The 26766-nt window shown below is 43.2% G+C and overlaps 1 protein-coding gene across 5 annotated transcripts in view; it reads left to right on the top strand.

Moving 5' to 3' along the window:
* Positions 1–26766, top strand: part of SLC39A11 (solute carrier family 39 member 11) — a 282784-nt gene that overhangs the window by 139815 nt on the left and 116203 nt on the right. For all 5 annotated transcript variants that reach the window (XM_083490404.1, XM_083490403.1, XM_083490401.1 and 2 more), the window contains one exon: positions 17035–17205. In XM_083490404.1, coding sequence (XP_083346530.1) covers positions 17035–17205 — 171 coding nt within the window. The remainder of the gene's footprint in view (positions 1–17034; positions 17206–26766) is intronic.

Here is a 26766-nt window from a genome sequence, read left to right as displayed (position 1 = left end):
ATCCTGAGTGTCACTTCCTTTTACAGAAGGACTGAGAGCCGAGTCGAATTTCCCACTGGAGGAAGTAGGCTTTTCTTTCTTTCCTGATTTCTCCTGCAGATACCTCATACTGTTCCAGAGGATTCTCCAGCCCTCTGGAGTAGTTTTCCAGGGAACTGCAATAGGAATGAGGTGTTGGCAAAACCTATGCCCCACCTTCTTCCAGCAAGAGCAAATTATTAGTGAAGAGATCTTCACTAACGGGAGCACAACATATGCCCTATAATTTAATTCATTTGAATCTTACTGAAGCTAATGATTGTCAAAACTATAGCAGCAGCATGCTACCTAAACACAATAATTGTTTTGTTACATACAGTGGTACCTCGGGTTACATACACTTCAGGTTACAGACTCTGCTAACCCAGAAATATTACCTCGGGTTAAGAACTTTGCTTCAGGATGAGAACAGAAATTGTGTGGCAACACCGCAGCAGCAGTGGGAGGCCCCATTAGCTAAAGTGGTACCTCAGGTTAAGAACAGTTTCAGGTTAAGAACGGACCTCCAGAACGAATTAAGTTCTTAACCCGAGGTACCACTGTATTTTTATGAGGCAAATCGTTCTTATAGTTCGAATGTCAAAACTGGGCAAGGAAGTAGTCACTTGAAGAAGAGAATGAAAGAAATGAAAGATTCATAGCTAACATTTACACAGGCATTGGCTCTTAGGTTTTGTTGGCATGTAAGAGTAAAATCACTATTTGAAAGAGTCATGTCTCCCTTCTTTTCCATAGAAATCTATGGTGTTTAAAAAAGAGAAGGCAAGTTAGTTTAGTTTTGCCACCGATTTTAGCAGATTCCCTTGAGATAAATTTGCAGCTGATCAAATATTTATTAGACCGCTGGTGTGTCCACTTTCAGCAATATCAAACAAGCTGTTTTTACACTTCCCCTTTAATATAGCACTTCTCTTTAAACTGTACCCATGCAATTGGGCAGAGTTGCCATCTTAGCAGGTGGGATGCTAATGGGCAGCAGGTGGGCTGATCCAGGCAGCCATCTTCATTAGCAGGGTTTGTAAAACCAATTTTTGACTGAAACTGTGCATGGGCGGAGTGGTGCCAAATTGCAGTGCTAATTGTTTCCATAATGAGATCAGAGAGATCTAAAATGTGTGAGATGCTAGTAACGTACTTGCAAGAGTGGATCTTCAGCATGGTTCTTCACATACACGCAGTGCCAGGAATGCTCATTTTGGCCTGTTTTAAAGACACTGCAGGGACACAACCTATTTTCTCACTTTGTTTTTGAGAAACTCATTATTTTTGTTGTACAGGTGCGTATCTGGCTAAAGCCAAAGGGTGCCCCACCTTTTTTTGCTCCAATTGGCTCCAGGGGGCTGCATGCCAAAGTGGGTGGGGCCAACATTTTTTTAACAAACATAATGAATTTTTAAAGTTGTGTTTTGCAAACTTTTAATAGCATTTTTAATGGACTGAATGGATTACAAACATTAATGGTTACTGAAAACCCAATTGACATGCATTCAGTTCAATTCTTAATTGATAATTAATACGATGCACAGCAGAGGAAAATGGGAGCTTTTTTCCTAATGCGAATTGCATTTTGAGGAGGGGCTGATTTTCATCATAATCACGTGACGGAAAGACTTAAACATCCCCTCCCTATGCAACTTGATCCCAATGAAAATAGCCCCCTCCAACAAACCATGCACAATTTAAGCAACGTCTCGTTTGGCCATAATGATAATAATGATAATAATAATAATAGTAAATTTTATTTATACCTCGCCCTTCCCAGCCAGAGCCAGGCTCAGGGCGGCTAGCACCAATAAAATTACAATAAAAACACCATAGAAAAAAACCCCAATTTAAAACACAGGTTAAAATGCAATTTAAAAGGCAGCCTCATTTTAAAAGTAGCCCATAGATCAAAACCGTAAGGGGAGGGAAACATAAGGGTCAGACTGAGTCCAAACCAAAGGCCAGGCAGAACAGCTCTGTCTTGCAGGCTCTGTAGAAATATGTCAAGTCCCTCAGGGCCCTAGTCTCTTGTGACAGAGCGTTCCTCCAAGTCGGGGCCAGTACTGAAAAGGCTCTGGCCCTAGTTAAAACCAATCTAACCACCTTGTGACCTGGGACCTCCAAAATGTTGTCATTTGTGGACCTTAAGGTCCTCTGTGGGGCATACCAGGAGAATACCATCATTGTTTTATCAAAGCCAGATGTGTGAAGAGACATACTTTGTGTTTAAAAAAATGAAGGTGAGAGCATTGGGTTCTTCTAACTGCAGAACTATTAGGCTGCTTAGTAATCAAATCTTAAAAACAGTCTGGACAGAACGTGTTTTTAGGATTCAGGCCTAAATTCTGAGTGCCAGCTGCACTTACCTGAAATGGTGTTGAAAGCAGCTTTAGAAATCCTTGTCAAGCATTTTTCACTGGAGGATTGTCTTCGTAAACCCTGTTCATAAGCCCTATTCATGCCTTCACTTGCGTGTAGGGCATTCATGTAGCAAGAGGAGGAGGGTTGCACTTCGTGTGAGCAATGCTTTTGCAGAGGTTGTGCATGTGAGTTGCATGCCTTGGCTGTATGGGTGTCTAGCTTGCATGGGCTCCCTCTGTGCAAGCAATTGCTTTGTGTGAAGGGTTCCTTTCTCAGACCTCTGCACCGAACCCGTGGAGGTCAGGGTAGTGCAGTAGGGTGCAACGTCAAGGACCCAGCCGAATGCTTGGCCCTGCTCTAAAGGCTTGCATTTGATTAAACACTGTGCTATCCAGTTCAAAAGTGGAAGTGAGACATCTCGATTGAAGGGGAGAAGGAATTGACAGCTCTCAGATCTTTCAAAACACCATATGCATTTTAATTTTAAGAACCTGCTAGCCTAAGTATAGTTATTGCAAACATCCTTTTAATTATGAACTTCTTTAATTTCTGGCTTGGATTTGTAATTTTTAAAAAGAAAACATCCCCACCCCTCAGAGTTGCACCTGTTGATTCCTGCACAAGTCCTTTTTTTTACAGTAAAGGCCATCAGATATTCCTGTCAGAGTGCCAGTGAATTAAGTTGTTATTTTATTGGATATTGCACAGAATTGTGAGATGAGAGGGAGCTTGGATCTTTTCTTTCTTTCAGTAACGTGGGCAGGCATTCGCCCAGCCAACTGGCAGCGTTCAGCTCTTTCCAGATGGCTGCCATATTTAAGAGGACAGAATCCTTACAAATTTTTTTCCTAGTCTTTTAAACATGCAATACAAGTGCCTGTTGCCTTAGCTTGAGGGTAAAGTTAATCAGAATATCACATATAGGCCTTGCCTTACCAGCTGAATTTTAGGTAGCTTGCTCGCTGTGTAGACAGCTGGTGGGTCATGGTGTCTCATGGAAAATTGGGTAGGAAGTGAGAGCATGAAAAGAGTCTTTGAAATAATCAGAGGTTAAACACTGTCACAGTTGGATGCTTGGAATACTCTGAGAGGTAATGGAACTTGCCATTTCATTTACCCCCTCAAAGTTGGGATCAGACAGAAGAAAGTAGTCTGGTATGGCACCACCTTGCTATATTGTTTTAGAAACCTGCCAAAAACTCATTTATTTCAGCAAGCCTATCCAGTCATATAATTTAGCTACCTAGATTTATTTTAACTGTTTCATTGGTTTTATGATAATTATTTTGTGTCAATATTTTTAATAGTTTTGTGAACTTCACCTGCGTTTCATCTACAATGTTATTTGTGGTTTTTTAAAATAAAGAATCATTTTTATTTGTACACTTACCTCTTTAATTAAGCAGATTATAAATAAATAAATTTGTCTCACTAAGGCTGAACTCCTTAGGTACACTTATTTGGGAGCGAAACTTGTTGAACACAGTGGGAGTTACTTCTGAGTAACAATGCCTAGGATTGCTCTGTGAGTGTAAGGGGAGGAATTGAGTGTTGTCCTAAGATGATGGTTCCACGAGGGCAATAGCAGGCTTTGGACTCTCAGATTTCAGCAGCACCCTGTTCCATGCTAAAATTGGGTGCCCCCGCCTCTCATGCCCCGTTCTAAAGCATTTTTTTCCACCTCTTGCAACATAGCACCCGGCAGACTCTTGTTAAGTTCTTACAGAGCCCACTGCTAAGTACTGTGGAGTTGCTCAGGATATCTGTCGCTAATGTTCTTTAACACCTATTTGAAGCTGTTCGGAGCTTGTATTGACTTCTCTTTTCATCTCCTAATTCAGTTGCCGCGAGACCTCTTTAAGTGCACATATGTATATGTGTATAAAGGTAAAGGTAAAGGGACCCCTGGCCATTAGGTTCGGTTGTGGCCGACTGTATTCTGCTCTGGTCAGACCTCACCTGGAGTACTGTGTCCAGTTCTGGGCACCACAGTTCAAGAAGGACACTGACAAACTGGAACGTGTCCAGAGGAGGGCAACCAAAATGGTCAAAGGCCTGGAAACGATGCCTTATGAGGAACGGCTAAGGGAGCTGGGCATGTTTAGCCTGGAGAAGAGGAGGTTAAGGGGTGATATGATAGCCATGTTCAAATATATAAAAGGATGTCACATAGAGGAGGGAGAAAGGTTGTTTTCTGCTGCTCCAGAGAAGCGGACACGGAGCAATGGATCCAAACTACAAGAAAGAAGATTCCACCTAAACATTAGGAAGAACTTCCTGACAGTAAGAGCTGTTCGACAGTGGAATTTGCTGCCAAGGAGTGTGGTGGAGTCTCCTGCTTTGGAGGTCTTTAAGCAGAGGCTTGACAACCATATGTCAGGAGTGCTCTGATGGTGTTTCCTGCTTGGCAGGGGGTTGGACTCGATGGCCCTTGTGGTCTCTTCCAACTCTATGATTCTATGATTCTATGATTCTATGATTCTATGATTCTATGATTCTATGACTCTGGGGTTGCGGCGCTCATCTCGCTTTACTGGCCGAGGGAGCTGGCGTACAGCTTCTGGGTCATGTGGCCAGCATGACTAAGCCGCTTCTGGCGAACCAGAGCAGCACACGGAAACACCGTTTACCTTCCCTATTTATCTACTTGCACTTTGATGTGCTTTCAAACTGCTAGGTTGGCAGGAGCAGGGACCAAGAAACGGGAGCTCATCCCATCACCGGGATTCAGATCGCCGACCTTCTGATCGGCAAGCCCTAGGCTCTGTGGTTTAACCCACAGTGCCACCTGCGTCCCATATGTATGTGTATAGCATGAGGGAAATGTGACAGAACTGTTAAGAAATTACCTTGCTTCAAAGCAGAACAAATAAAGCTTACGGATGCTTAGTTGAGATTCCTTCATTGCAGGAGGTTGAACTAGGTGAATCTTAGGGTCCCTTCAAACTCTACAATTCTATGATGAATGGCTGACAGCCATTGTTATTTAAGATGTGCCAGCATTTGGTTTGGATAGCTGTGTTGAGTGATGATAACTCAAGAGGAGATGGAAGTATGTGCTTTTGCTAATATTAGAAAATGGTCTATCTTTTCTCAATCTCCAGTGGTGGCATTTCTGAAAACAATGAGGAATGTGCAAGGAGGTAGGGGGTAGCAATATGAGATTACCAGCCCTCCTGTGGGGAAGAAACGACAGGTCCTTTCCAAAACAAAGGATGGGCTACAGAGCTTAAATACAGTCTGTCTGTTTGTTTTATGCTGGAAGTTATGCTGGCAATTTCCAACTCTTCCCTTCCCACTCCCCCATATAACTCCCTTCCAGCTTTCACATCGCAATGTGTGAATATTTCAGAAATACAGAATATGTTTGCTGGAAGCAGTTCCATTTCCAGTGTTGCAACAATTGTTTTTAATTTTACAAAGTTGCTTTTCTAGATCGATGCTTCACTTTCCTCGGATTCTAAATAATTAAAAACTGTTTCTGTTTATTAACTTGAAAGAGGCATACAAGTCTTTCTCTGTTCCTTTTTCCTAAGTTCTCTCTTAGCATTATGTAAGGTAAAGGTAAAGGGACCCCTGACCATTAAGTCCAGTCACGACCGACTCTGGGGTTGTGGCGCTCATCTCGCTTTATTGGCCGAGGGAGCAGGCATACAGCATACAGGTCATGTGTCCAGCATGACTAAGCCGCTTCTGGCGAACCAGAGCAGCGCACGGAAATGCCGTTTACCTTCCCGCCGGAGCGGTACCTATTTATCTACTTGCACTTTCGAACGTGCTTTCAAACTGCTAGGTTGGCAGGAGCAGGGGATTTGAACCGCCGACCTTCTGATTGGCAAGTCCTAGGCTCTGTGGTTTAACCCACAGCGAACTATTCTTGGGTATTTTAGTCCTGGACCTTGTGTTCAGGGGTGTCTTCCGCGATGTCTTTACACCTGCTTCCTTTCTCTTCCCACCTTTAAAGCAGTGTGCTGATTAGAACTAAGTGGCAACAAGAAACTATTTCTTAGACTTTGGCACTGGAAGGAGGTTTTCAATTTCTACCTCATTTCTTAGCAGCAGGGTGTTTGAGCACTTTGAGAGAAGACATAACAGATTCCATCTGTATTTTATAAATCTTGGTTCCAAGAAGAAACAGGGATCCCACTCTGTAGGAAGGATATTCTATACATTTGCTCGTGCTAGAGCCAGATATTGAATACATGTGTGTGCATATGTCTCCTTTTTCTGTAAAGTACATAGTAGTCCTTGGAGGTGCTAAATGTGTATACAAGCAGCTAATTTTAACCTACTTGGGAAGAAACAGCTGCAATTGCCTGGTGTGATGTTATATTCAGAAATCCCATTTCTCCTCCATACAGAGAAAAAGAGGCCCTTTGGCATGATAAGCATTTGCTGATTGAATGGGTGATTTCCCTCCCACTTTTTTTCCTTACTGGCGTAAGCACTTAAGTTATCAAGGAAGACATTAAGCAGAATCTTCTTCAAAATATTTCTCAATCTCTTTCTTGTGCTGATTGATGGAGGAGGAAGAGGCAAGATAGTATTGACACAGTGTCTAGTATTGTCACTGATTAGGGTACTTACTGCAGAGAACCATACTGGTGACGTACAGATGCATTTTTTACTTGTGTGCAATTTTAATACAACAAAACCAAAACACCAAACCGGCTTGCAAATATAAAGGACAATTTTACTTAGTTCAGCAAATTAAAGTGCAACGTGCATATCAAAGCCTGGATATACTTATAGGCATACAGTCAACTAGTGGCACAACTCTGCCAATAATGTATATAGTAATAGTGTTATAGCACAGTTGAAACAAGCAAATCGTTCTGATACTGGTAAGAAGTGGCCTTTCTTGACCAAAGTTTCCTGCCTGATGGGTTTGGATATGATCTGTGTTGTTTATCCTCATATATTTAATGTGTATGTGTTTGTAAACTCAAAAATGCATGGGGTGTTTTTTTGGGGGGGTGGGTGGGCTCTTTGCTTCCCAATAGCCCTACCCTCTTCTGCAGAAACTTTTGTTTTACTGCTTTGTGAGTCTTTGACATTTTATTACTTAAAAAAATTCAGTAGTGACTATAATTAAACTAGGTACCACCTGTACACTTCCATTTCTTATTATGATGAAGTGCCATTGGCCATAACAAAGCTACAACATACATATCCATGAAAAATAAAAGGTCATATTAAAATAAAAGTAATGGCTTCAGTAAATGTACATTCCGATCCCTGATTCAGATTGGCACCAGGACAGAGCATACAAATTCAGTGACATAGGTAACAATACCTTATAATATGAATATAAAACAAAGATCTGGTCACTGTGCTGCTAATTTCCAAATAATATCATCCACTTTTTATATCACAACATTATATAATTATTGGTTTTCTGCTGATTGGTCCAAACGTTTACTGGGGTGGAGAGATTTGTTCTGCACATTTGCTAAGATAAAACAGATGAATAAATAATGACCTAGTTTACACAATTTGTTAATTCCACATAGAGGTTTTTTTTTAAAGAAAACAGTTGGATAGCTTGCTGGTTTGGGGTGCATTATATTTGAGTAGGTGATCTTGTAGTCATGATTGGCATCTGTCCATGTCTGGAGACGATGGAGGAGTGCGCCTTTGGGGATGAAGTAAAACCGTTGGAGAGTTACAGTGCCTGCTGTGGCCGTAGAGACTGATGAAGAGACATGTTTTATTGGAGCTGGGACAGGTGAAAGTGTCCAGTTGTGCTTTTGGAGATGCACATGGCGTTTCTTCTCTCTGCGCTCGTCCCAGCGGTCATTCCTCCTCTGGTCACTGCTGAGGATGGATAACCTGACTGCATGTTTCCAGGCACTGTGGTCATCTGCTAGGGATTCCCACATGATGCCGGTTGATGCTGCCAGCCTTCATGTCTCATTTGCAGACATCTTTGTCATGCAGAGTTTGTTTGATGATGGGTCTGGTGCCTGAAGCCAGCTCCCCATAGAGCACGTCCTTGGAGATGCATCACATCCTCCCATCCCCTTTTAGGGAAGCCAGCCATTGCTGCAGCTGCGTTGCCGATACACTTGTCCAGCTGGTAAACTGAGAAGTTGCTGGTTATGGTGAAGCCCAGATAGACAAAATCATCTACCAACTCTTGGTAGTACTAAACTATAACCGTGAGTTGTCATGCTGGAGGACCTTGGCCACCTGGTACTTTTTAATATAAATACAGATATAGAACATAAATTTAGATGACTTCTGTATTCTAGTAAGACACTTTGCTTCTCTAAGGGACAGTTTCATAAACTGTGGCACGGTGTTGTTCATTTCTTCAAACAGTGCTTGAACCTCTCTGTATGTCAGAGAAAGCAAAATATATAGCTTATTTGGTGGGATGAACTCTTTTCTTGAACCCAGAGAAATGCAGATCAGTAGAGCATCATATTAATCTACCTGGAGGTACACTGAGGAAGCACACAGTTTTGCTTTGTTGTTACAGTACTTCTGAAGGATTATAGAATGAAGCTATGCATTGAATGGTGCTCATTGAGGAGATGTCAGTGCACCTCTGATGTTATTTTAGAGATAGCTTTGAATCCCTGCTGACAAATGTTCATGTTGCACCTGCTTTTTGTCGTCTTTTCCTTCTGTCACAAGACACGCCCTGACCCAGCTAAAATGCCCACATTCCTGCCATTCAGATTTGCGACAGATGAATGCAGCCAAGAACACCACATAATCTGTGTCTGTATAAGACCGTAATCTTTTAAGGGAGTTCGCCACTGCTTGTCACCACTTCTTCTTTTAATAAGCAGGCTGTCAAGTGACCTGCCGACCAAACCAGGATATTGATTCTCTGAGAAGCCTTGAAATTTCCCCTCCCTGCCATTAGAGCAAGGTCCTCATGTTTTGCCTGTCTGTAAATTACTGCTGTGTAGTAAATGAATCAGTCAGGACTTCACAAACAAGGCAGAACTCTCAAATTTGACATTGTCTGTAAATGAAGCTTTCAAATGCTTCCTTGTTAGGCAAGAGAAATAGAGACTACAATAGATCATAAGGGTTTGCTGTGGTGCTTTCACTACTGAATACAAACTGAGTCCTTTCTGGGCAGACGCAGCAGCCAGCATGGTGTTGATGGTGGTCCAGAGGGTGACTTAGCAGTGGTCTTGATCTCACATTTGTATATCACTGAAAGTCAATACGTTATGCATGGAGCTCTATAATTCCCATAGAACAGGGATGGGGAACCTGCAGCCCTTGAGATGTTGCCACACTACAGCTCCCATAGACCCTGCCCACTGGCCACGCTGGCTAGGGCTGGCAGGACTCATTAGATGAATCCCGCCAGGAATACATTTTGAGGACCTTTAGTTAGTAGACAGGGTGCTTGATGTTTTAAGTGCTGCATGCTTGTGGCACAGATCTTTTAGATTGTATGTCTGCCAAGTAAAATTCTACTGTTGCAACTTGCAAAGAGTGTTATCACAGTTCACTCTCATAAAATGAACATCCCAGCACACAGGAAGAGGTACAAATAATCACTGCTTGGACTGATGCTAATATATTTTCCCTCTTAAGAGTTTTGTCTTATCTTAATTACATATTATTGTGACTCAGACTTTTTTACTGGCCCAGGGTGATAGTTTATTTATTTGTTTGTTTTTTAAAGATAACCCAGCTTAAAGTACTGCTTAAAACTAACCTGGTTTCAAAGTGACACCTGAAATTATTAATTTAAAGTATTTGTTCCTTGCTACCTTCAATGTCTCCAACGAAACATGCCTTTTTTTACTGTCAATGCTATACCAGTGTATGAGCTAGGTTCATCTTGCCTATACTACATAAATTTCCAGGTCACACAAAACAACTTTATACCTCCCTGCTACTTGAAGATGAAAACCCAGACATTACATACTCAGTTGCTAGATTTTCCGCTGCCATGATGGATATCCTTCAAAGGATGGTTTGTGCCACAAACTAGGCCCAAAATGCAAGACCTGTGCTCCTTCATGCTTCCTCCCTTATAGTCGCTTTTAACTGTTTGTCCTTGTTTCTATCTTTTCAAGTTATGTATGATATAATCACCTTTTAACTATTAGTTTTTAATCCCTTACCTGTTTTAAGTCTTATGTGTTCAGTTTATTTGTATGTTAGTCTGTGACTGAAATAAAGCTTGATATTGATACTGATACTGATATAAAACACCAACATTTCCATACGTCGTGCAACACCCCCGCCCCCCAGTAACAGCAACAGGAAGTTGGGGTAGCACACTTAACTATCAGCTCAGTTCATCAAAGATCTGGAACAGGGAGTAAGTCTTTACCGGACTCTGAAAAAATGTCAGTGAATGTTCTAGGTGGACTTCCCTGGAGAAAGAATCCATAGCTGTGGAGCTACAAAAGTAAAGGTCCCCACCCCCTGAGCCTCCCTCAGTGGAAGGGATGTGGAGCAGGGCCTCAGATGAAGATCTAATGGTCATGTTTATCACCCTAGTGATATTTATAAGTGAATGAGTCATCCTAGATCACATGCATTAAAGCATGATTTTACATGTAAAAATTACCAAGGAGCAAAAAGTGATCAAGCATTGGGAATATTACCCAAATAGGTCATAAATTGTGTTTTTTATTATGCAGATTGTTGACCATATTGTGACAGAATTCTCTTGATGCTTCTGTGCTTGATTGCCATCTGTATTAATCTTGGATTTTATCTTGTTGCTTTTTCAATTCTGTTTCGCTCCTGCTTAATTCATGAACCAGCAGTGTGGTTGAACATAAAATATTTTTTGTTTGCTTATTGATTTGGTTGTGGTTGCTGGCTTTTTGCCTTTTTCTGTAATTAATTTGAACACTGTTGTGGCTTATGGATGAAACAAGTAAAGCAAACCGAAGCCATTATGCAGATTATGAATATTTAGCTCGTCAACAAAACAATGTGGACCTTCCTATGTCATGGAGAAATGGTTTCCTGCCTAGCAACTACTAAACCCTTGTGACTTGAAAGTTCTGGTAACAGAGTCTGAATGTCCAAACAGAAGCCAAACAGAAACAATTATTTTCACATTTTGTTCCCCAAGTGGGTATAAATTCTATAGCAGAAAGGGCAGATGGGTTGCATGAACAGACGTTTTAGATTATGCTGCTGCATAATAAAATGGTTCCATTTTGTGGCAAGCAGATACGAGTTACAGCATTCAGTTAGTATGAATACTTTTTCAGAAAAGAAACTAATTTGAAAGCTGAATGCTTGATTTAAATCTACCTTCCTTGGTGATCTAAATGGATAATTTATGCCCATCCGTCCTGATAACAGCTCTTAGGTTGCTGTCATGAGTTGGTGGTCTGTTGGCCAGAAGTTAATGTCATTGTTGTAGAGTTCAGCCAGAGACACAATCAAAAGCTACATAAGAGAGAATCATATAATTATCCATAGTTAAATAAAATAATTGGTAAATTACCCCGGGACGGTTAAGTTCAGTCAATGGTGACTATGGGGTGTCATGCTCATCTTGCTTCAGGCCGAGGGAGCCGGCGTTTGTCCACAGACAGCTTTCCAGGTCATGTGGCCAGCATGACTAAACTGCTTCTGGTGCAAAAGAACACCATAATAGAAGCCAGAGCACACAGAAGCGCCGTTTACTTTCCTGCCACAGCAGTACCTATTTATCTACTTGCACTGGTATGCTTCCAAACTGATAGGTTGACAGAAGCTGGGACAGAGCAATGGGAGCTCACCCCATCGTTGGGATTCAAACTGCCAACAGCAAGCCTAAGAGGCTCAGTGGTTTAGATAACAGAGCCACCCACATCCAGTAATTATCCCTGGTCTAATACTGTAGCCATGAAGGCGTGATCTGTGCTTAAGAGGCAGTAAGAATTGAGCAGGTGAAGCCTGACCTGACAAAAGACCCCCATTGTGCTGATGGGACTCCTTTTGCTAGCTTTCACAAGTGTGCTAGGTTAGTTGAATAAGGGCCTAAATAAAGACTATGTATTGTGGAGAGGGAGAGCGAGGGAGGGATGGAGAATCTTGGTCCATCAGAGCCTACCTGGCCAAGCTCGGAACTGTCCAATGTACTGCTAGATTTCTGTGGTGCTGGACAGCTCCCTGTGAAACAGAAGGCAGAGTGGCTGTTTCCATAGCCCTGGAGTCTATCTGTCTTTAGCACCTTCCATGCCAGGGGAAACTGTTGCCCAGCCAACATATCTGGGGATCATGGATGATGGGAGTTTGTAGTCCAGCAATATCTGGAGGGTATCACTTTTGGTACCCTGCTCCATTCTATTTGAGAGGATGACAGGCTGTTACGCTGCTTCTCTACAGATGCTTCTGCTTGGCTTTGCTCTTGTGCTGCCTTTCCACATTCCTTGCATCGAGCACACTCTTATTATTCAGTCTCCTGTCTGCAGACGTTTATTCCCACATGTCCTAATGATGCTCTGAATTATTTCCTGGCTGCTGTGAATATATTTGACAACCATGGGGCTATGCTTCCTCCTGTGGAGAAAAGATTGAGATATAAAGGGTCACAGTGACAAACAGAATACTTAGACAACTGGAGGTGTGACAGCTCTATTAGGCTGCAGGGAGGCCCTCTCTTGGGATGTAGGGAGTACCTTGCTTTGCGGCAAGCACATAGGCAGACATGCTACGCAGAACAATCTGTCAGTGAAAGGCAGATCTACTTCAACTACTCTGCTTCTGTAGGTGGATGACGAGGGTCATGCTTTGCAGATGGTGTTAATACTGGATGAGAGCACTGAGTATGTCTTACAACTGTTCTTGGGAATGCTGTGGTGGTGGCTTCCTAGAGAGTCGCCAAAACATTTCCTTTCATTTAGCATTCACTCCTCTTGATTTTGTGGGACGCGGGTGGCGCTGTGGGTTAAACCACAGAGCCTAGGACTTGCCCATCAGAAGGTCGGCGGTTCGAATCCCCGTGACGGGGTGAGCTCCCGTTGCTTGGTCCCTGCTCCTGCCAACCTAGCAGTTCGAAAGCATATCAAAGTGCAAGTAGATAAATAGGTACCAGTCCGGCGGGAAGGTAAATGGCGTTTCCATGCACTGCTCTGGTTCGCCAGAAGCGACTTAGTCATGCTGGCCACATGACACGGAAGCTGTACACCGGCTCCCTCGGCCCATAGAGCGAGATGAGCGGTGCAACCCCAGAGTCGCCCACGAATGGACCTAATGGTCAGGGGTTCCTTTACCTTTACCTCTTGATTTTGTGGGGCTTCTCACATGCTTCATGGGATAGCCTTTGCTACAATATTGGTGTTATCACATGGTCCGGGACATTGCAGCTGTTGAGTAGCCACCTCTCAAAAAAGAAAAGAGAAATGTCTGAGACTAGATTACAATAAGTTTATCTTTCCTGGAGAGGGAAATGGATCCCACTACCACTAAAGTGGCCTGTGATCATGTTCTGGTAAACTTAACAGCACAACCATGAGTGTTTTTATTCAGAACTAAGTCCCACAGAGTTGGATGTGACTGTGTCCTGGCAAACCTCAGTTGCAACTGACTGTGTGCCCTGTTTATTTGGATGTGTAGTTTATTCTGTGATCACATGAGCTTAGAATCTGCTGCTTCAAATAGGACACCCCCTGCACTCTCCTCTTCAAAGTCTACTCCAGAGGGCTGGGGGGCTCACTAGAACAGGTTTTTTTAAAAAAAATATTTGGCAGAGGGAGTGGGAGGAAGGAGAAAGTCCTATTACATGAGAAGAACTCTGTAGATTGTTGGATGCAATACATGTTGAATGCAATTAATACGGTTGAAAAGTGACACTGTCACAGCTTAAAATCAAGGCGGTCACTATGTATCACCATATGCTTAATTGCCACTTTGCAGCACTGATAGTCTAAAGCAGAACTTTCCAAACTTTTCATGTTGGTGACACACTTTTTAGACGTGCATCATTTTGGGGCACAGTAATTCAGTTTTACTAGCAAACCGGGGATTACTCTCACCCCTTTACAGCCTGGGAAGAGAGTGGGGAGTGTTTTTGCGACACACCTACACACTGCAGCCGGCCCAACAACATGTCGTGACACACAGTTTGGAAAGCTCTGGTCTAAAGCATGATGGACTAACTTGCACTGAACCCTTCACAAGGCCATGTTCCTTTTTTTGCACCGATGAATCCTTTTAAGCTGTTCCCACTTCTCCCTCAAAGCTATCATTCTGAATGGCAGGTTTAAAAGAGACCTTGCCTTTTCTCTATTGGCGTCACGTGCTCGTTTGCAGAAGCATTTTTAATATGCTACACTTTCTTAATGGCCACCAAGTTAAGTGCAACATGACAGTTTAGCATTAAGCTGCATGGGAAGCAATTGACATTAATTCAGAACCTCCTTCAAATGCCTTTTGGCACTTGCTGGTCTGCTAGGAAATTAAGCTGGGTGGGGAAGAGTGTAAAATGCATCTAAAATGTCAAATCTTCGTTGCGGCCTGATCACAGCTGTTGCCTATGTAAAGTTCAGGAACAGCTACCTCCATCATTTTATTTCTCGGCTTTCCCTAACATTTAGTGGGTAAATGGAAAGAATTTCTTTATCGCAATTCAGAATGCTGCATGTTTTGCCCTTTTTATTGTCCTAATTTGCATTTGCGTTACTTCTGCTGGCTGCTAAATCAAAGGGACCTTTTCAACAAGCGCTGTGCCTGAGAGGAAAGAGTTGGGCAGGAAGAGTCCTAGCAAAATATCAGAAAAATGTTAGCGAATGGTCGTTCCATCCCCTTGTTGCAACAAAGGTTAACTGCCTCTCAGTTGCTTTCTCCTCTGTTCCCTTTCCATTATCCCACTTTTAGATTGTAAGGTCCTTGGGGCAGGGCCTGTTTCTTATAGGCATGCTGCAAAATGCCATGCATGCTGATATTTATTTCTATAAAGCGACCCACATCATCCCAAAGTAATGCCTCATTTATCATGTCCCGGATAGGCTTCCATGTACGGTTGGTGAATTCCTCTTGCTGGGTTACAGGCCTTCCCTTGGGTAGAATCTATAAAAAAATAAATCTGTGTTAATCTACAGACACACACACACACACACACACACACACACACACACACACTGTATGGGTGAAGATCTGCTTGGGAGATGATTTAAGTTCCATGCACCTTCACCTTCTGTCTTATAATCCATAATAACCCTCCCATTTATCCTGTAGTAGCATTATGCTGGCAGTAGTAGGTCGACCTGAAAGAAGTTGCTGTTCATTTAATAGCTTCATGGCAAAGAACTATTCAGAAGGAGCTGCGTGCTTCATTACAGTATGGTGACAGTTCAGCCCAACCTCTTCGCCTTCCAGCTTTGTTCTACAGCTCATGCTGCTCCCAGAAGCAGGTGAAAAGAGTGGATCTCCAGACCCCTGCAGCACAGCGATGGAAGAAGCTGAACCTGCCCAATTTCTCCCTGCTACAAGCTGTATAAATACCGTATTTTTCGCACTATAAGATGTACTTTTCTCCTCCTAAAAAGTAAGGGGAAATGTGTGTGCGTCTTATGGAGAGAATGCAGGCTCCATGGCTTCAGCGAAAGCAACGCGAAGCCTCTGGAGCGCAGCGGGAGAGCTCCCACTGCGCTCTGGAGGCTTCAGGCGGCTATCCCTGAAGCCAGGAGAGTGAGAGGGGTCGGTGTGCACCGACCTCTCTTGCTCTCCTGGTTTCGCTTCGCTGGAGAGGCGCTGCACAGCTTTCCCTCTCTGCACAGCGCCCCTTCAGCAAAGCGGGAGGAGAAACAGAAGGGGCTCCGCTTCTCCTGCCACTTCCCTGAAGGGGCGCTGCGCAGAGAGGGAGAGAATATTTTTTTTCCTTGTTCTCCCCCTCTAAAACTAGGTGCGTCTTATGGTCGGGTGCGTCTTATAGAGCGAAAAATATGGTACCTGATGGTTCTTATGCATCAGGGGTTTTCTACCCTAAGGTAGAAGGGACACAGTTGTTGTTGTGTGCATGGAATTTGATTCTGTTACATGTTGTGCCACAGACTCTTCTGCGACTTCACGCTACTCCCAGTTCCTTAGCCTTTACAATCCTGCTTTATTTCAGTTTGACTATCTAGTTAGATTTTTTGGCGGGTGTTAAGTATGCAGGCGGGGACGCGGGTGGCGCTGTGGGTTAAACCACTGAGCCTAGGAATTGCTGATCGGAAGGTTGGCGGTTCGAATCCCCGCGACGGCGTGAGCTCCCGTTGTTCGGTCCCAGCTCCTGCCAACCTAGCAGTTCGAAAGCACCTCAAAGTGCAAGTAGATAAATAGGGACCGCTCTTCGGCGGGAAGGTAAACGGCGTTTCCGTGTGCTTCGCTGGTTTGCCAGAAGCGGCTTAGTCATGCTGGCCACATGACCCGGAAGCTGTCTGGGGACAAGCGCCGGCTCCCGGCCTCTTCAACGAGATGAGCGCGCAACCCCAGAGTCGGTCACGACTGGACCTGATGGTCAGGGGTCCCTTTACCTTTAAGTATGCAGGCTGTGGCCTTTGAGCCCCAAGTTTTATCCACTCAGAACCTGTAATAGCGGCAGATGATGATGATGATGATGATTATGATTATTTCCCATTCCCCCCCTTTTGCTTTGTTTTTAAACTTATCTAAGACTGAACCCTAGCCTTTTTCATTTTAAAAAAAGTCACTTTGTTTCTCTTCTTCTTGCTCTAGATAAAGGTGAAAATGGGGAACCTTATCAGAGGAAGAAAGGTGCTGGAGCTCCTCAGCCAGATGTTCCTGCTCCATCCCAAAATCTCAGAGACAGCATTTCAGCGCCAGCAAGCAATAGCTGGAGACGGATCATGCTGCTCATCTTAGCAATAACAATACACAATATTCCAGGTAAGCACCAAACTCTTTCTTAGTGCCCGTGTCTCACTCTTGAAGACCCTAGTTGTTCAGGAGGTGGAGGTAATCTGAGTTGCTAAATGCAATCCATAGAGTTTTCAGAGTGACATGCATTCTTTTTATTTGTGTTTCACTGTTTAAACACACTGTTTTGTGTTGTCCTTCCAAGAACCGGACAGCCTGGAGAAAATGACTTCACAATTTAGGAACCTTCTTTTCTTTTCACAATTTTCTCTATGCATACCCTCAACTGAACTCACAATCCTTTGAAATAATACAGCTTTTGTTATCTGCTTTGGTGGCATCAGAGTGAAATTTTAAGTGCCTTTTTGGATTTGTTCAACAATTCGCAAATGTGTGCATCCCCACCACATCCCCACTTGGAAGCAAATAAACATATTATTGCTACTAAATCTACCTAAATCTTTAGGAAACTACAAAATTTGCAATTTATTTTAGCAGGTTTGTGCTTAATATTTCTAATTTTATTTTAAATCCTGTATCTTGAGTAGTGAAGAGTTCAAAAGAAAATTATGAAGAGTACACACCCCAAGTGCAATTGTCCCATATTCTTAGTTGTTTTGGGAATTTTTGGAGGAATAAATGCTTTAAGTCTGACTTCATGCAACCCAAGATAATATGGGAATGGGCAACACATCTCTTTTAAGAAGAGCCTATAACACTTCACCTTTTATATTCCATTTGAATAGATGGAGATATTTTAGATGTTAAAGTTTTCCCTCTCCCAAATGGCACATGGGAAGCAGTGGGAATTTTTGGATCAGCAGAGTCTAAAGCGGTGTTTCCCAAATTTGGGTCTCCATCTGTTTTTGGACTATCATCCCATCATCCCTGACCACTTGTCCTGCTAGCTAGGGATGATGGGAGTTGTAGTCCAGCTGGAGACCCAGGTTTGGGAAACATTGGTGTAAAGCATTGTGCTGCTGCTGTTCATTGGAGAGACAGACAGAGAAACAGAAGCTTGAGCTAAGGAATGAAGAGCAGGTTGTGCTGAGATGCTCTGGTTTGCCAGAAGCGGCTTAGTCATGCTGGCCACATGACCCGGAAGCTCCCTCAGCCAATAAAGTGAGATGAACCCCAGAGTCGGCCACGACTGGACCTAACGGTCAGGGGTCCTTTACCTTTTTACTGGAAGAAGTGTAAAAAAATTTTTAAATTAAAATAGAACGAGTAAGGAAATTATGGGAACACTTGCTGGTAATTAAATTAAGAGCAAAGTTATAAGGACATGCTGAGTATAAAGAATTGGGCCAAATTCAGTAAGTGAAGCTAGGAATGGTTTGGATTTGCATAGATTTTATGCTCTTGCAATTGGTATAAATTATATGATGTAGGTGGGATATGATAAAGTAGGAACTATATGAGTTTGGTTGCCAGTGAAAGCAATAGATTCACTAAGCATAGTAATAATATATTGCACTTAGTATTTATGAAGGATAATGACACCCCTGATTAAGTCATTTTAGGATATATATTTTTGTATCATTTTCTCTTGTACTCTTCTTTACATCTTGATAATAATAAGAATCTTTTTAAATATTATTTTGTGTTCTTGGGTAACAAAATCTATTTAAGAGGAAAAGGCAGTGGCGTAGCGTGGGGGGTGCAGGGGGGGCTGGCCGCACCGGGCGCAACATCTGGGGGTTAGGGTTAGGGGCGCAAATCCACGGGTTAGGGGGCGCAAATTACTTGCCTTGCCCCGGGTGCTGACAACCCACGCTACGCCACTGGGAAAAGGGAAGAATTTTTTTTAGCCCTGTGGAAGGCAATCTGGACACAGTACTTCCCAGGGTATCATTTGCAAAGTGAAGCCAGCAAGGCAACCTTCTGAGAGCCCAAAAAACAAGAAAGACAGAGCAGTTCTGCCACCAGACAAACACCAGGAGCGTGTCAGTAATCGGCTTGGCAAGTCCTGGTTCTTAGATTCCAGAAAGCCCATTAATAATATTAAGCTGTTCTGTGAGCCAGCAAGCAGAAGACTGCTTTCTCCAGCTTTCTGCCTGAGGCCAGCAAAGACTTGATAGCAAAGTTCAAGCACCTGCCTGATGCTGCCAATTCCGACATATAAACCTAGGTGAGCCTAAAGAACGGAGGGCTCACATTCTCATTGGGGGGCATTTTCCACAGACTTTCCAAATCCTTTCAAATGATTATGGCCAGGTTGCAATTTCTCATCTTTTTTACTTATGTGTGCACAGGACACACTGCATTGTAGCCACGAACCTTGATGGCTAAGGTGCAGATCAGCTGCGACAGCTCAGTTGGTAGAGCATGAGACTTTTAATCTCAGGATCATGGGTTTGAGCCCCATGTTGGGCAAAAGATTCCTGCACTGCTCCAGGGGGTTGGACTAAATGACCCTTGTGGTCCCTTCAAACTCCATGATTCTGTGAACGCCAGCTACTGGGAATCACAAATGGGGACATTGCTGTTGCGTTCAGGGTCCTGCCGGCAAGCCTCTTATGGGCATCTAGTGGACCACTGTGAGAACAGGAGGCTGTACAGTGGTACCTTGGGTTAAGTACTTAATTCGTTCCGGAGGTCTGTTCTTAGCCTGAAACTGTTCTTAACCTGAAGCACCACTTTAGCTAATGGGGCCTCCTGCTGCCGCTGTGCCGCCAGAGCACGATTTCTGTTCTCATCCTGAAGCAAAGTTCTTAACCCGATGTAATATTTCTGAGTTAGCAGAGTCTGTAACCTGAAGTGTTTGTAACCTGAAGCGTATGTAACCCGAGGTACCACTGTACTAGAAGGGCTATTGTCCTGATCCAGCAGGACTCTTCTCATGCCCCTCTTATACAGCCTACATGAGAGGTAGATTTTCACGTAATGTAGCTTTCTTAGCCTAGAACTGGGGAGAAGACGTTCTTGCTGAATTTATGCCTTGTAACACTGCGGCAACACTACTCACTGGAAGGACAGATTGTGAAGCTGAGGCTCCAATACTTTGGCCACCTCATGAGAAGAGAAGACTCCCTGGGAAAGACCCTGATATTGGGAAAGATGGAGGGCACAAGGAGAAGCGGACGACAGAGGACGAGATAGTTGGACAGTGTTCTCGAAGCTACAAACATGAGTTTGACCAAACTGCGGGAGGCAGTGGAAGACAGGAGTGCCTGGCATGCTCTGGTCCATGGTGTCACAAAGAGTTGGACACAACTAAATGACTAAACAACAACAACACTGCGGCAAAGGGCAGAAAGTGTTAATCCTTACTGATGATTAAAAGGATTGTTTGTGCAGTCTTCTATTGTGGAAGCATCATTTGCTGCGTGAAGCTCAGGAACAGCATGAGTGCTGAAATCAGGGAGCAGCTAGATCTAAAAGGTGCAGCTTGGCTTCCAACTGTGAAAGGTCAAGCGCTGGGAGCTGGATTTCACCCCTCCTTCATAACTGTCAAGAATCATGGCTTCAAATGGTGATTGAGGCAGGGAGTGGATATACCTTAGTGACTTGGTGTCCTGCTGCTCTGTCAGCTGGGCAGCAGTGAATTATTTTTATTGTCTCTCAATTCAAAGCAAAAAAAAGAGGAAAGACCTTTTGTAAAAGACAGAAACAAAGTGCTTCTTCCCCACTTCTCCTGGCAGTAGGTTAATGACAATAGTCTCACTGTTGCTGGAGAGAAATCTTGAAAGAACCTGCCTAACCTTTTTATGTTCCTATACAGCACAAAGCTGCCTTCAGGCAATTATAGAGGCCCTAGAAATGATCTCCTGCTCCTTAAAGGTCATGGCATTAATGTGTTTCTTCTTCTCTGTAATGTTGCTAGCGGTGTGAGAGAGCAGCGTTGTCAGAATTTATATTTCAGGTCAGCTAGTGGACGGTGTGTTTGTCTTGCAACCCACAGTCCACAGAGTAAACGGTTTCATTCTCTGCTTTGCCTTCCAGTAGACTAGAAGGCTTAGCACTCTTTAAGATAGGAAGGTGGCCTTTACTAATCAAGCTTGGACGTCATCAGAAAGGCCACAAGCCCCACACCTTTGCACAAAAGAGAGAGGAGAAGCTTGAACCTTCAACACGTCGATAGAGTTGGAGCCATGGAACTAGTCTGCGGTGCAAACAGTTGCAAGAACTCAGATGCAACCAAGCTGAACCAAAAACTACAAGTCCCTAAAGAGTCGCTACGCAAAAATGATAGATTTAGTGATAGGGCTGTCTTGACTGTAGAACTTTGTGCCTTGTGTTGCAGGGTAAGGGCAGACAAGAATGGCATGGAGTTGATTGCAAGCTACGTACTGTGGGGAGTCTGGAGACGACTGCTTAAGTGGGGTGGTGGGTGGGGAACACTATCGTGTGAATAAGTCACAGTGCACTTCACACTAGTTTTTTTCTGACTTGCTGGGGGGTGATGTAGATAGGGAAGAGATAGGAAACATTTTGGATATCTTATCGGAAAGCAGGCTTCTATATAACAAAGCTCTCTCCCTGTCCCCAAATACTGTATTTTTCTCTCTATAAGACGCACCAGACCACAAGACACACCTAGTTTTTGGAGGAGGAAAACAAGAAAAAATATATTCTGAAACTCAGAAGCCAGAACAGCAAGAGGGATCGCTGCGCAGTGAAAGCAGCAATCCCTCTTGCTGTTCTGGCTTCTGGGATAGCTGCGCAGCCTGCATTCACTCCATAAGACACACACACATTTCCCCTTACTTTTTAGGAGGGAAAAAGTGAGTCTTATAGAGCAAAAAATACGGTATATTGTATTTATCCTAGAAGATTGGAACTTGTGATCTCCACCATGGAAGTTACACCAACATATATTCTCTGAGGTGCAACAGATACCACCAATTGCCTTGCCTCTCAACTTGATCCTTCTGCCATCCCACAGCTAATTTCCTTGCAAATGTAGGCAGCTGTTCTGGGGTGCCGCAACTTCTCATTAGAGCCAGGTCTGAAAGGCTTGTAATAAATTGGAAATGACATGAAGTTTCTGTTAGTTGAGCACCAGGTGAGCTCCAGCGACAGGCAGCTGGCCAAGGCTGCTTCTTGGATAACGAACCCAAGTTCATTCAGATGCATCGAGCCTCTCTTTGCCAGCCTTCTGCTCTTGTAGGTGTGCTCTTGAGGCTTTTGACGCTTTTAATAACCCTGCACCAATTGTTTCAGGAGCAAAAGGGAATGTTTGTGTTGGATGTTATTCTTCTAGTGCTTTCGAAAAGTCTAAAATCGGCTCCAATTGGCTTAAACCTGCAGTTAACCTGGACCTGCTTTGACTTATCTTTGTGCTTCAAGAATATATTTGTCCCTTGATAGATACACAAAGAGGTGCTTGGCTCTTGTTGGGCACTACCACCGGATCAATGGTTAAGAACTAGTTAGGCACCTGATCTGTGGTTTTTCAAGGGGCTAATGCTTTCAAACACCTTGAAGCCAAATCACTGCCATGCTTATTGTTAGACCCTCATTTGTGCCCTTCTTTCTCTCTCGTTCCACCCCTGCCGAAGCGGCCTGTTCTCCCTAATCCCTATACATTTTTGTAACTAAGTCAAAGTACATTGGTACCTCGGGTTACATACGCTTCAGGTTACAGACTCTGCTAACCCAGAAATAGTGCTTCAGGTCAAGAACTTTGCTTCAGGATGAGAACAGAAATTGTACTCTGGCGGTGCAGCGGCAGCAGGAGGCCCCATTAGCTAAAGTGGTACCTCAGGTTAAGAACAGTTTCAGGTTAAGAACGGACCTCCAGAACGAATTAAGTTCTTAACCTGAGGTACCACTGTATGTCCTTGAAGTGGTCACATTTTCTTCCCTTGCCTACCCATACCTCCATTTCTTCCCTTCCTCTGTTGTTTCCCTCTTTTAGATGGTGAGCCCCTTGGAGCAGGGAGCTGGCATACATATATCAGAGGCAGGAAAAGCTTTGGCCCTTCAGGTGTCACTGAACTACAACTCCCATAAATCCTAGGAAGCATGGCCAGTAGACATGGCTGATGGGAGTTGTAGGTCAGCAACATCCAAAGGGTCAAAGCTTCCTCACTTCTGCTATATTAAAATGCTGTTATATTAGGCAAGCAAGCAAACAAGTAAATAATACATTATCCGTCCGCTTCTCATTTCATGTTGATAAAAGAACTTCTTCTAGGCCAGTAGTATTCAACCTTTTCCGATGACCAACCTTTAATCCAAACATGCATGTGTGGACCCATTTCTTCATTTATTTTTAACCATATATTGGTATGGTGCTGCTGCTGCTGCTGCTGCAACCCATCTTAGATCAGGCTGTGACCTGATAGTGGCTCATGATGTACCAGTTGAAGACCAGTGTTCTAGACCAGCATTCTTTTTGCTAAGCTAGTTATCTACTTGTAAGGAATTATTTTTTTTAATGAAGTATCTTTAAAAATAATAAGACCAAAGTGGCACTGTCCTTTCTTGTCACCTCACTACCTTGCAGTCCCATTTCCAACATACACTGTTACATGTGTGGACCACACCTTATGCCACAATACAAACTTGGAACCAGTGTGGTGTAGTGGTTAAGAGCGGTAGATTCGTAATCTGGGGAACCAGGTTCGCTTCCCCGCTCCTTCATATGCAGCTGCTGGGTGACCTTGGGCCAGTCACACTTCTCTGAAGTCTCTTAGCCCCACTCACCTCACAGAGTGTTTGTTGTGGGGGAGGAAGGGAAAGGAGAATGTTAGCTGCTTTGAAACTCCTTCGGGTAGTGATAAAGCGGGATATCAAATCCAAACTCTTCTTCTTCTTCTTCATCTCTCTCTCTCTCTCTCTCTCTCTCTCTCACACACACACACACACACACACACTCATAACATACAAATGGCTTTCCTGTGATGTGATCTGAAATCTCTGCACTGCACATGTGAGCAGTGAACTCTTATAGCTATTGTGGCACTTTCACATACAAATATCACAGGAATTACAAGAAATGTAGTGTTTAATACATTAACGTTTCAATGGAAATATGTTAAAACACTTATTTTTTCGTAAAATAGGATAAGATGGGGGGAGCTTTAGTAGACTGTAAGCTTTTGAGAACACAGGGAATCCTTATTTTTTAAACTGGTATAAGATGCAAAATAACGCTTATACAAATGGGAGCATTGGTGATTCCATCCTTGCTTCCGCAGTTTAATGCCTGAGGCATAGGTACTTTCTGCTTCATGTTGTTTTGTAACTTCTGGCAAAGAATCCTCTTTTCATTTCTGATAACACCGCTTGTAGCTAGATAACATGTGGGAAAGATAATGGAGCGGGGCACAATCCACTTTACATGCCTGCTTCATGTTTACTGCCTTCAGGAGTCGGAGCAAAAGCCTGTTCGTTTGCTCTGAGCCAGGAACTAATGAAGGGAATAAATTGATATAGACGGGAGCTGCCAAATGGCGGAGTAGGACTTGCTAATTCATATTCTTAGATGCCATTTTTTTCACGGAACATTAATTATGCATTTAATCAGAGCCTGTTTATTCTGGTCCATCTTTGCTTGTTGGGTGGTTGTGATGGCGAGAAATCGAAATGAATTAAAATGTTACGGATCTACTGCAAACAACAATTAGCAAGGTGTAAATGAAAAGTCTAAATACCATTCTGCTCTTCTTTTAAAAATCTGACTTAAAGAGATAGGAAGAGGGAATTTGCACACTCGAAGTCGTTGTCCTCCCATAGCTTTTTGGCTTCTCTTAGCAATATGCTGCCTTGTAGTGTCAGTAAATAAGATCAGCTGCACATGTATGACTGGTATGCGTGGAAGGATCAACAGCTGTAAAAACTGGAAAAAGGAGCAGAGTAGCAAAATGAATGATTTTTTTAAAAAAACTCTGGGCTGCATTGACAAATAATGTGACTGGAATGCAATGCATTAGTTGCTGCAACTACCTAACATTAAATGTTAAATCAACTGGGATTCTGATGCTGTTGCAGTGGTGTTGCAGGCAAATGAACAGCCTTTCTTAACCTTGGGGCCACAGATGTTGTTGGATGACAACTCTCACCATCCCTGACCGCTGGTACTGCTAGCTAGGGATGATGGGAGTTGTAGTCCAACAATATCTGGGGATCCAAGGCTGAGAAAGGCTACAATAGAACGTTTAGGGTTTGGATGTTAAGGTACCGTATATACTCGAGTACAAGCAAACCCGAATATAAGCCAAGGCACCTAATTCTAGCACAAAAAACTGGAAAAACTTACTGACTCGAGTATAAGCTGGTTCACCACACCACAAACCTGGTGGTGGCGGCGGCAGCGGCGGAGGAAGAACAAGCAGCCCAAAAGGGCTGCTTTTGGGCTGCTTGTACCTCCTCCACCGCCGCTGACAGTGGCCAAGTTGGCGGAGGAGGAAGGAGCAGCCCAAAAGGGCTCCTTTCAGGCCACTCGTCCCTCCGCCGCCGCCTGCCTCGCCCAAGTATAAGCTATAGGGGGCTTTTTCAGCATAAAAAATGTGCTGAAAAAGTCGGCTTATACTCGAGTATATACGGTACTTAATTTGCGGCATAGCTTTCCACCAATGGGGTACATTCTAAAGCCTTGCTCAGAACACTGGCAGGGCTCTTTTATTGGCCAGTGGTGGGTCATTCGATACCACACATCTGAGTGCCTTGCATTACACTTGCACACACCTTGTGCCACCAAAGGTGCAAGCTGATTTTTCTCTTTATACCCGTAACCCACAAGATGTTAATCAGTGCCTAGTCCTAAGCAAATGGATAGTTGTGTGAATCCCTCTACTATTTATTGTTGGCTGCTGTTCTGAGTGGCTGCAGTTATAGGCTGTAGCGTAAACAAGCCACAGGTATGAGCGCTTTAGACTATGAAAACAGTATATCATAATAGACTGGAGTAATAGAAAAAGATACTCATTTCTCACAAACTTGAGTGGTGCAATTGTTTTTTCTTTTTGTGTTGAGTTTCCGAAGGTAAAATTCTCTTAAGTGCTAAAGTGGCTACATCTGGAATTTTTGTAACATTGAGTGCAAAATATATAATAACACAGCGGACAGTTAATCTTGATGAAAAATTGTGTTGATTTTCAAGTCGGGATGCAAGGAACTGTCAAACAAACAAATTTCAGTTTGCTTGGTTTCTCAGATTTCCAGTCTGAAATTTAGGTCTCCACATTTCTGCAGCAATTTGCAAACACCCCCCTGCAAAAAAAAAAAAAAACCCTCATAAAAATTCCTCAGCATTTTAGTGCAAATTTCTCCCAATAAACATATTTTTGAATGCAGTTGACTAATGTACGCTTTTTTTGGCAAGTATCTTCTCCTAATACAATGCTTTTCTAATGTTACACCAGTATATTCATTTTTATAGACATTTCCCCTAAAATACTCATTTTTGTAAACATTGGTTGGGGTTGGAATTGCTAAATTTGGGAAAGTGTGAATTTTTGGAGGGTGGCTGTGTTTCGGTTCTCATTTTGATTCAGAAAGTGTGAATTTGATAGATTTGGCTTTTATTGCAAACTTAGTTGAATCTCTCTCCATCTGTACTTTCCAGTGAGTTCGTTTTGTTGAATCATAACTGTAGCCTGATTTCTTGTTGTTAATAGTATTGACAGCAAACTTGATTGG

Source organism: Podarcis liolepis (assembly GCF_965112155.1).
Source record: "Podarcis liolepis genome assembly, chromosome: 2".
Taxonomy (NCBI): Eukaryota; Metazoa; Chordata; class Lepidosauria; order Squamata; family Lacertidae; genus Podarcis; species Podarcis liolepis.
The sequence above is the reverse complement of the archived record's forward strand: the minus strand, read 5'-3'. Positions and strand labels throughout refer to the sequence as shown.